At 36.0% G+C, this 12,184-nt stretch overlaps 2 protein-coding genes across 3 annotated transcripts in view; one reads left to right on the top strand and one right to left on the bottom strand.

Annotated features, from left to right (window-relative positions):
• The window catches only part of LOC128861198 (IQ and AAA domain-containing protein 1-like), a 217,174-nt gene that overhangs the window by 11,261 nt on the left and 193,729 nt on the right, over nt 1–12,184 (bottom strand). The gene's annotated exons all lie outside the window — the stretch shown is intronic.
• LOC128861199 (transcription factor AP-2-epsilon) overlaps nt 1–12,184 on the top strand; it is a 118,885-nt gene that overhangs the window by 86,131 nt on the left and 20,570 nt on the right. The window contains exons 3-4 of one of the 2 annotated variants that reach the window (XM_054099153.1): nt 1,803–1,970; nt 11,284–11,491. In XM_054099153.1, coding sequence (XP_053955128.1) covers nt 1,803–1,970; nt 11,284–11,491 — 376 coding nt within the window. Of the gene's footprint in view, nt 1–1,784; nt 1,971–11,283; nt 11,492–12,184 lie in introns of both variants that reach the window. The other variant, XM_054099151.1, reaches the window with a different exon arrangement.

Here is a 12,184-nt window from a genome sequence, read left to right as displayed (position 1 = left end):
CGGCTGATTATTTTTATGAAAATAATAATAGGTATATGTATTTAGGAGCAGCCGTATGTGGAAATGTTCAAAGTATGTGAGATTTCCTGAAAATAAAATCTGGGCAAAATGTTGCATAGTCTCATACGTTAAATAATCTTTTTCTAACTTTAAAAAATGCAATGTACAAAAGTTTCCGTTTTTTTTTTTAAATGGAATATAATGGTAGTATTAAAAATACCTTCACGATCGTTTTTAATTAAATTATATTAAGAATCACAAGTTATTTATATATTAGTGGAATTTCAGTAAAACTTTATATGCAACGTTTGCATTCGCCTCCAAATACGCGCTCAATAAAAACCCACTCACTTATGTATGTAAATTTGTTCATACATATGTATGTAATTGTATATTATACCAATCTGAAATATCTTGCAAACCAAATTACAGCGTACTGAGGTGGCCGCTAAAAGCATTCTTTTTGATATACAGTGCACTCGCGGTAACTCGAATAGCCGCTAAGTCGAACGACGTGCTAACTCGAACACATTTTTTCCCCTATTGACTTCTTTGTAACTCGAACAATAAAAAAGCGCTATAACTCGAACAAAAAAACAAATTTATTTGTACACACATTATTTTCAAACATGTACATTTTGTACATAGATACATATGTAATAGTATATGTATATAAATTATATGTATACTAGTGTATTGTCCATATGAATATTTCGGCGTTAATATCCCGTTAGTTTTCTGGGAACAACATCTTGCATTGACCAAATTGCTTTAAATTTGTCATTTGTAGTATATCAGAGCACGTGAGTAATGGATCGTAAAAGGTTAAAGTGTTTAACATTAAAAGAGAGGGCTGAAGTCCTTAACAAAATTAAACGTGGACGTAGTGTTACTTCTCTAGCGATGGAATATGGGGTAGCCAAGTCCACCATAAGTCTTATAAAAAAGAAAGATAAGGCAATTTATGGCTTGCACTAACGCTACCGGCAACCATAAGCTTAAACTTCTCGTTATTGACAAAGCAAGAAATCCTCGTGTTTTCAAAAATTTTAACTGTCCGGTGGAGTACAAAAATTCCAAATCAGCCTGGATGACTTCGGCGATTTTCAAAGACTGGTTTCATTCGTTCGTGCCGCAGGTAAAATCCAGATTCATTAAAACAATTTTTTTAACCAAGTTAAATGACTTTAATATTTAGGTAAGAAAAAATTTGAAAGATGGGGACTACCTGAGAAGGCTCTTCTTCTAATTGATAATGCCCCATCACATCCCAACGAAATCGAATTAAAGTCCGAGGATGGTTTAATTTTAACTATGTTTATGCCGCCGAATGTGACACCATTGATCCAGCCAATGGACCAAAATGTAATTCGTATAACGAAACTATACTACAGAAATTTTCTACTGGCTTCCATTTTCAACAATCGATCGAAAAATCGATATCGATGATTGTTTTTTTAACATAGCACACTCAATTGATAAGTCGAACAAATTCGATAAATCGAACAGCGCCTGTTTTAATTAGTTCGAGTTATCGCGAGTGCACTGTATAAAACTTTTTGCTATTATAAAACTTTGTTTTGTCTCGCGGGATGATCCAATTTTAGTATAATGGAAACAATTTCGTTGTAATGACTGTACTAAAAACATTTTCGCAAATTAATTTCTGAAACAACACAAGAGATTAAGCGCGGAAGGTAAAAACGGGTAGTACCACTGTTAATTCAACTACTTTTATATTTAAAAATAAATCGACATTACATAAATAATCTAATATGGATTAGGTACCTGCATATTTACAGAACCATGGAGCTTTAGAATATTTGGGTACAGATCCCTATGGGCAGCCGTTATCATCATTACACCACGCTCCGCTGCATCATTATAATCAACTTGCGGGCTTGCGATCAACTCAAGATCAGCTTGGTATACACAGATCTCATAGAGAAGCTGAACTTCAAGGGCATGTGGTAAGTAAAGATGATAATTATTATGAGAAGATTTAATACTGCGCCATGAAAGATCACCTGCGGTCCCTTCATGGATTCAATCTACAGTGCCCTAGATTTTCTGTGTTGTAAAATTATTTTTATATATGTAATTCCATATATACATATATAGTTGGCGTTTTTGGGTGTTTCGCCGAGCTCCTCCTCTTATTTGTGGTGCGTGTTGATGTTTTCAACAAATAAGGGGAACTACCGTTTTAAGCCGCCTCCGAACGGCAGATATTTTATGGTTTTTTTATGTGGAGAATTTCGATGGTAGAAACACCTATACTCGGAGGTTTATCATTGTTTGCCGAGGAGCGACCGCCTTTAAAAAAAACTTTTTCTATCAATTGGTGTTTCGTGCGAGCGGTTTTGAATCTGTGCATATCCGAATGGTAGCACGCACCAACCCAGTAATTCCTGTGGGCATATGACACAGTAATGACAAATCACTACATATTATAAAACAAAGTCGCTTTTTCTGTCCCTATGTCCCCGTATACGCTTAAATCTTTAAAACTACGCAACGGATTTTGATGCGGCTTTTTTTTAAAGATAGATTGATTGAAGAGGAAGGTTTATATCTATATAATGTGAAGAAATATATAAAGGGGGCTTGGCAATCGGTCAAAATGTGGCAAAAAAACATAATTTTTTTGTTTTCACGGCCATAAATCATAAACGAATCAACCAATTAAAATGAAACTTTCTAGAAGTTTAACTTTGAAATATTTACTTTCGTTCTGCATCAAAAAAAATAATTGATTTATTTGTTATTTAACCAAAATTGTTTAAACAAAAGCAGCTCTTTTTCCAAAAAAAAGCTGTTTGTGTGTTTGTTCGCTGTCAACCGAATGAAGCAACAGGCGTTAAGCGATAATCTCACCACACCTCATTAATGTTGAATTACATCGTATGGTGACGTATGTATGTATGTATTTACGAATCGCTCGCATTATTTCATTTCGGACATATGTACATACATATGTATCTATGTATGTACTGAATTCCATGTAATTATATGTACATACAATTTTACAGCGAAATAAAACGCTATTTTCAGGTTCTATATTAGTAAATCGCACATAATTAAAATACAGTTTTTGAATAGTTTTTATTGATTCGGAGCGCGTTTAGTTTGCTATCAATTCCATACAATAACATTTTTTGTCATTTACTTTTTACGACAACTAATAGCTTATTTTCGAAGCGATTTCAACAAATGGGTACAACATTAATCCTTATCCAATTAAATACCTTAAATACATTGTTGTTTTCATATAGATCTATGTATATGGCTCTTTACAGCATATAATTAAAAACAATATTTTTCAAGATATTACAACAGTAATTAGTAATTAGAGATCTACCGGAAAAATTGCGTTAGCTGTTGCGTCATCCGGCATTGCCGCTACTCTTTTGGAAAGAGTCTTTTGGAAAGAGGCCGAACCACACACTCTACAATGAAGCACCCGCTGAAAATCGCCACCGATGATGATAACAGCGTCTGTAGTGTTTCTAGACAGAGCAATACAGGAAAATTGATGCGTGACTGCTCATTAATAGTCTGGGACGAAACTACCATGTCAAACAAGACGTCTGTGGAAGCACTGGATAGGACAATGCGCGATTTGCGCAACAAAAATGCACCTATGGGTGGATATACAATTCTGTTCTCAGGAGATTTCCGTCAAATCCTACCAGTTGTGACTCGAGGAACACGTGCTGACGAAATAAATGCTTCGCTAAAAAGATCCCACCTTTAGTCGTATGTCAATAAATTAGAGCTTAAAACTAATATGAGGATTTCGTCATCTTCACGTGAGAACAGGCTATTTCCAGAGATGCTGCTAAAAGTTGGAAATGGAGAATTAACACAAAGTGAGGGAAGGATTAACCTAGAAAACCTTTGTGTTTTGATAGACAACATCCAAGAGTTAGTCGACAATGTCTATCCAGACATTGATAACATAAGTTATAAGACAATATCTTGGTTTAAAGAAAGAGCTATTCTGTCACCAACTAACGAACAAGTAGATAAAGAAAATAGCTTGATTATTTCAAAGATTGATGCGCCGACGAAAATATACTACTCGGTCGATACTGTTCTCGATTTGGAAGAAGCTGTTCAATTTCCTACAGAATTTCTAAATTCTTTGAAACCGTCTGGACTCCCTCCTCACAAAATGGAGCTGAAAATAGGTTGTCCTGTTATTTTATTAAGAAACCTAAGTCCACCTAAACTTTGCAATGGCACGCGTTTGCTGGTAAAATCACTGAAAACTTTCATAATAGAGTGCACAATACTCACAGGATGTGGTACCGGAGAAGATGTATTGATTCCCCGAGTCCCTCTGATACCATCGGATCTACCATTCCAATTTAAACGCTTACAATTTCCGGTAAAGACATCTTTTGCAATGACCATTAATAAATCTCAGGGTCAAACCTTCAACGTTGCAGGCTTAGATTTGAGTGTTGACTGTTTTTCACATGGCCAACTGTATGTCGCTCTTTCAAGAGTAACCTCTAGAGAAAACATGTTTGTATTGTCTAATGACAAGAAGGCTATGAACGTTGTATATAAAGACATTCTGTAATATAGTAATTGTTGTAAAAATAAAATAAATACATATGTAAAAACGCAAAAAGTTAATATGCAAAAGTGTAGGGTATGAATTTAGATATCCCAAAGATAGCAGGAAATCTTCATGCTATAAAGAAAGGAGAATTGTTTTACTCCAAATTTAACGTGTGCGGGCCACGGGCAATAATGAATAAGCCAAAACTACTGGATCGACTTTAATCATTTTTTCAGTGAGTGACATAGGGTATATATTTTATACCCGTGCGAAGCTGGGCGGGTTGCTAGTCTATATATATAAAAAGAAGTTACATTTCCTTGGTAATCTTATAACTCAAGAACGGGCTCACCTATCCAAACCAAATTTTTAGGCTTTGTTTGGACTATTCAGTAGATGGTTTGTGTTTTAAAATTTTAGGAATCGGATACCAGGGTCTCGAGAAATAGGCCAAAACGTGAACCCGGGTAACCCTAGGATGTGTTTGTACAATATGGGTAGCAAATGGAAGCTGTTGATGATTCTATAGTATAGAGTATTTTTGATGCCGCTCCATGACTAGGGTCTCGAGATATCGCCCAAAATGTGGACCCCGATAACTTAAGGATGTGTTCGTACAATATGGGTAGCAAATGGGAGCTGTTGATGATTTCTATAGTATAGAGTATTTTTCATACCATTCCGTGACTAGGGTCTCGAGATATAATCCAAAACGTGGACCCGGGTAACCCTAGGATGTGTTTGTACAATATGGGTAGCAAATGGAAGCTGCTGATGATTCTATAGTATAGAGTATTTTTGATGCCGCTCCGTGACTAGGGTCTCGAGATATCGCCCAAAATGTGGACCCCGATAATTTAAGGATGTGTTCGTACAATATGGGTAGCAAATGGAAGCTGTTGATGATTTCTATAGTATGTATCTTTCATACCGTTCCGTGACTAGGATCTCGAGATATAATCCAAAACATGGACCCGGGTAACCCTAGGATGTGTTTGTACAATATGGGTAGCAAATGGAAGCTGCTGATGATTCTATAGTATAGAGTATTTTTAATGCCCCTCCGTAACTAGGGTCTCGAGATATCGCCCAAAATGTGGGCCCCGATAACTTAAGGATGTGTTTGTACAATATGGGTAGCAAATGGAAGCTGTTGATAATTTCTATAGTATAGAGTATTTTTCATACCGTTCCGTGACTAAGGTCTCGAGATATAATCCAAAACGTGGACCCGGGTAGCCCTAGGATGTGTTTGTACAATATGGGTAGCAAATGGAAGCTGCTGATGATTCTATAGTATAGAGTATTTTTAATGCCCCTCCGTAACTAGGGTCTCGAGATATAGACCAAAACGTGGACCTGGATAACCCTAGGATGTGTTTGAACCACATGAGTATCCATTTCGGCAAAAATGTAAAGCACTTATGGATTTAATTGTGAAATTATATGTATTTGGAGAGGTGCGTTGCCATATGTACTCCATCGAATGGCAGAAAAGCGGATTGCCGCACGCACATATACTAATTTGGCTGGTACATAAAATAACTCCGGATCAAATCGATAGCCTTATATCAGCTGAAATTCCTAACCACACTGGTATATTCATAAAAAATATCTGCCGTAGAATAAAAAAATAAATATTTTCCAAAGAATCTTCAGAAGACTAATTTTGCTTTGTTCTTCGTTCAGGAATTTTACCAACAGATCATATATTTTGAGAGATAACACCAGTAAAATACATAAAATACATATGTATGTACTTTTTTACTAAATAAAAACAAATTATTTTGAGTGACGGAAATCTGTGGGAACGGGTTTTCGCTCCATTGCTTGTTTATTTGTATACGATAGCTGTCCAGTGCACAAGTGTCAAATATGATTGACGTACGATATTATTTTCAAAAAATTTAGATTCTCCGATAGAGTAATTAATTTTGTGCCACCTTGTGCAAGCCGTTTTGAACACACCTAATGTAATAGTTATGAACAAAGTAAAAAATTTAAATTTGATCGCGGACAAGTTGTTCTTAACATTAACTATTAAGATACCACGTTTTGTTTAAATTCTAAAAACCCAGCAAATTATTCAGTTCTATTTTCAGCCCCTGTCATCTATCTCTTGTTAAAGATAAGTGTTGGTGCGCAGTGTTAGATGCAAGCTAATTGTTTTTAGTCCGACCACTCCAATTCCAATTTATAGCCTTATAGACTTAGAGCAGTACTTACGACACATTGATTTCCCATAGTCTCTATGGGTGTACTGTTTAAGATCATGTTCATTGGCTCAGTGGATGTTGTGTAAAGAGCTCTACTGATGGGAGCCCTTGGTTCCATTACCTTAAACAGACTGCCTTTTGTAACGACTTGCAACGTGCCTAGTCCTTTAGCTCCTTCACCCTCAAACTTCATCCAAAGCGCATATTCATACAATATTTCTCCAATACCATGTGCCCTTCAAAGAATACAATTTCCTCTTCATTCTTAATGATTGGAAATAAGAAATAGTGCAAGAGTACGTTAAGTGAGGAAATTATGCAAAAAAAATTGCTGTCGTGAATGAAACAAAGACATCCTACTATGTATTTAATGCTAATTAGATGTTATACAATAAATAAAAGCAAACTTTCTTTGAAAAGCTTTTACCGATAACTCATTACGTAATTCAACAAAACAAACGTAAAACTTTAATTGTAATTGCCAGTAGAATAACAGCAAAAGAATCCAAGCGAACACGTGTAAATATTGATCTCATAATGTTCAATTGTAGATGTTACATTCTTTTGATACGGAAAAACTTGTCAAAAATCACTACCTGAGCAGATAAAATATTTTAGCAGGTCGAATATGGTAAATACGGAGATGTCTACAAATTTATACTTTTTGTTAACAAAATCTTATGAATAATTATTTCAAAGCAGAAACGGTGGTAAGCGCATAGATTTTTTAAAAGCAAAATTGCAGGCCTCAAACAAAGGAGCAATCAGGTGGTAGGCAATTATATACGCAGGAAAAAATATGGATACCGCAGTAAATATGTAACTTTCGTAAGAACGAGACAAACTGTTTATATTTCTTCTTCTTTGTACTACCAAAACAGTAGTTTACGAGTATTTAGTTTATTTCTGCTGCTAATACTGCTATAGCCATAAAAATGGTCGTGATACTGAGCTGGCTTACCAAAGGAAACACGCTAAGCGATCGGTGATTTTTTTGCTGTGATGCTTTCGTAAATTTCAATGACCATTTTTCCTCTGTGCACTCTAGTTGTGAATTTGATCTTGTCCAAGTTTCATGTGAAATGTTATGGTTGACGATTCATTAATTTTTTAACATCTAACATTTTTTTATAATTTTTCGGTAAACTTTTAAACGTACGCTTTCTAAATGACAGCAAATAAAAATAAAATGAAATGTAGCGGCGTAGGCAAATAAATAATATTCATACTTACTAATACTGGGCCATAGGTTGTGGATAATGATACGACCTTCAGATATGAAGGGAGCTGTGAGTGGGCAAGAATAATGGGCGTGTGTGGTCTTGCCTTATAATATAATAAGTACTTCAAAAAATCCACAACGCCCGATAATCCTACCGACAAGGCGAACAATTGCCGCTTTCAAATAAGCATTCTGTCTGATTCCCCATCACAGCGTGGAAAATGCTACTCCTCCCGAGCTATACCTAAGGTGGCAGCCCCTATTTACGAGGATAAGGATTCTTGGCAAACAACTTATTAATCCGAAATGACATTATTACTGAAACCACATAAATCGTATAATTTAAAAAATCACACGTTAAATCGACAACCCACTGTAGAACTTCTGAAAATAGAGATACGTCCTTACTTATTTTTGTATTACAGAAGCAAACAAATTTGTGACCTTTCAATACGAATGTAACTTTTTTATTTTACACACAGCAAATGGGAACGGGTATTTCAAATAAATATACGATATAGTTTTTCCAGGGTCAGGTTTATATTTTCTAAAGATCTTCCCCTATGGCAATTTATAAATAGCGATCCCTAAGATCAGGTGGAGAAGGACTTGGCTTCACTTGGTGTGTCCAGCTGGTGCCGGTTAGCACGAGAAAGAAATGCCTGGCACGCGTTGTTAAACTCGGCCAAAATCGCGTAAGCGGTTATCACGCCAATTAAGAAGAAGAAGATCACCACAGCATTCAAAAATCATGGTGATTAAAAAATCGCAATCGCTTAGTTCACTGATAGTGGAAAATCAGTTTATCGCTCATTACTAGTATTTTACGTGTAGTAGGAATACACTCGAAGATTTGTCATTGCCTGCCTGGTGCTCACGTATTGCATAAGTGCGCTAATTATAAGTGAGAATTTAAAGTAATTAAGAAATGTTTTTCTTGTCCCTGCTAAATATAAGAGAAGAGATATTTCCAATATAATTTCGCTACCAAGAAGTTACGTTGGTGTGAGAACACGCCTTACATCGTGAATACCGCTATCTTTGTTTGGTAGTCGCATTTTATGCTGCAAGAAAACATTCCAACCAAAATACTTGCAATATTTTTACCTACTCCATTTTAAGGATCATACTTATTAACAAGTTATTTACGGAATTTCCTTTGGGGTAAGTAACTTTGCCTAATTCGAGGCAGAACCACTTCGTTGCATCGCCTCTTATAATACCAAAACAGTTAGCTACTTAAGCGGGATTGGTTGATAAAACACTTTTAGCAACCCTTAATCTTAAGCACAAGTTTGTTATTACTATTTTTTAGTAAAATTCCTCCACCGAATATTACAAAAGTAGGTATTTACTTCCACAAACCTTCATATATATATATCAATATGTATATTAAAACTCATGAGCGAAAATGTGTGTATGTATGTATGTTATGCACAATACGTATTTATGAATGCGAGCTTTATTTAAGAAAATACAGAAACTAAACAAAGAAACAGGGGTTAAAAATTGCAAATTTGCCTTAAATATGAAAAATTGTTATGCGAAAATTATAAGATTTCAGTGTCGATTTCAATATACATATGTATAGTATTTAAAAATTAATACTTTTTTTTGGTGGTGAGTTAGGGTTCAAAATCCATTCGCACTTTCATTGACCGTCGTCTACTGCGTCGAAGGATGTGGCCACTAAAACAATCCCTTTTTTCCTTCTGGGGAAACACTCTTCCCGGGACTACTTTCTGCATTACTTGAAGACCCATCTCTGGGTTCACTGTATCTGTAGCCAGCTTTCGAACCTTATCCTCAATAGGATCCTGCTTCGTTCTAAATTGTTCAACACCGTAAGATAGCAACTCAGCATTGTAAAGCGTTTATTTCGAACATACATACATACTCGTATATGTAGCAACGGTCGGTTCCGTGCTGTGTGATGACAACTTGGTAACTAGAATGCAGAAGCTTCTGTGTCGTCCTCAAACCAGCTTCCTTTGGCGATTTGCCCGTACTGCTCGCTGATGTTGATCGCATCTAGCTCACTCTCGACAGCTATCTGTTCGAGCAGAGCGTCTGCTGTGCGACTTTTATGCATGTTTGCCGGGAGTACTCTCGTCACTTCTTAGCTAGAGGGCATCTCCTTGACCCTGGCAGGTGGTCGGTGTGGTCGCGTTTCCAGTCTATGCAATTAGTGGCTGCTCTGCAGTCTTTTATTTTTTATCCTAGTTTCCCGCATCTGATGCAGGTTTACCTTCTACCAGGGCCAGTGCAGTTTGCTTGTGTTTGCCCTATCCCAAAGCAGCAATAACATCGCTTTATTTCTTCGCATACTCGCAAATTTCGGAAAATAAACTTTTGGTTAGAGTTTTGATGATAAGATAAAAAATTTCCAGGGTGTTCGGTGCAGAATTAGGAATTAAAAGTTAAATTGAAAAGTATTATGCTACAAATTACTATTGCAAAAATTATTTCCTTTAAATTTTGATCGGTACGCCGGATAAACTCTTGGAATCTGGCTTCCGTACTCTGTGCCTTTCGCTGGAGAAGTGATGTCGAAATGACATTAACCTCGCGACGATATTTTCTTTTAGTCCTGAGATAGTCGCTGAATTTGATTAATAGCCTTTACTTTTGAAGTACTCCCACAGAAAAAAGTCCATAGGGCTAAGATATGGCGACCAGAATATGTAACCAAAACGGCTTATTTGTTTGTTGGAAAAGAAATCACGCAGCACCTCCATGGGTTCTCTGGCTTTGTAAGGCGTGGCGTCACCTTGGTGAAACCATCTTGGTGTACTGAAGAAAGGATGTTCTCTCATTATTGGCAGAAAATAATCGTTCAGCATGGGCGTTGGGCGGCCATTGTAGCCGAATGGGTTGGGCGGGACTATCTTGCGATAGTGCACAAGTTCGAAACGCCGGGAACCAACAGGACTTGTCCCGGAACTCACCTTGAAACGTTTTTAATATGAACAAAATTCAATACGGAAGCTTTTTAAATATACCATGAAATAAAACCATTTAAAATTTAAGATAAACGGATTTTAGAAAGCACAATTTACTAATACTAATGCGATCAAATGAAGGACAGTGCACACAAACCCGAAAAAGAAATCGTTCTTTCATTTGATACCCATATTTCAGAAATTTATGACATTGGCTTCTAAACCCCTATTAGGGATTCGCAGGCATCCGATTAAACCGCAATTTCGACATAACCTAATATTTATATTTCAAATTACAAAAATAATTATAATATATTCAATTGGTTTCAGGCACAGCTGTCTCATGGCTTTCCATATACAGACAGAAGAGCTGAATATGGGAGCACAATATCAGGAGGAGCCACACATGGCGGTCGGTTAGCTCATGAGCATGATCCCTTAGCCTTACATCAAGCACTTCAAAATGCTGTTGATGATGTCCAAAATCCCGGTATAGATGACAACGTTGCATTTATGGCGGACCTACCTCTAATCAAAAGTAAGTCATATGTAAAATAATATTGTAATATTTTTTCCTGGAACTTCTACGTATTAGTATTTGCTTGAACTTTTTCCTATTTTTAAAACACAATATAAATATACTCACGCACGAAGTGCTTTGGATCTAAATACTTATAAAGGGGTTAAAGAGTTGTTTAAAGATGTAGAACTTTTTCCAACATAAACGCAAGAAACGGAACATCTATATTAATAAAATAAGAATTATTATTATACCACGTTTCTATAACTGGTCTAGAAAGTAGAAAATAGTTTCTGTTATACTCATAGAATTAGTCTGATAAGTTTTGATTTTAAATGTTAACAATAGTCATTATAAACAATTTATGAGATTTAAATTGAAAAAGTTGGGCGCTCGGAATTGGGTGATGTAATTAATTCATCAACACTTTAATTGGATTTAATTAAATCATTCAAGATTCAAACTAAGTATATATACAGTCTGTGTCAGAAGAAAAGAACAAGTTTTTTTCATGTAACTTCAAGATATATTTCGTTCTGTTTTTTACACTGCGTAATAGTCCCACTCAAGGGGTACGACGCCAGTGCTAACTCAGGTTAGTGTCGTGCGAAACTTTCCCGTAAACGCAACCAAACAAAAATGAGTGAGAAGGCGGTATTTTTATCCAAAAAACTATGCAAAGTGATTAAAAAATCAAAAAAGTTTGTTGTG

Source organism: Anastrepha ludens, chromosome 4 (assembly GCF_028408465.1).
Source record: "Anastrepha ludens isolate Willacy chromosome 4, idAnaLude1.1, whole genome shotgun sequence".
Taxonomy (NCBI): Eukaryota; Metazoa; Arthropoda; class Insecta; order Diptera; family Tephritidae; genus Anastrepha; species Anastrepha ludens.
The sequence above is the reverse complement of the archived record's forward strand: the minus strand, read 5'-3'. Positions and strand labels throughout refer to the sequence as shown.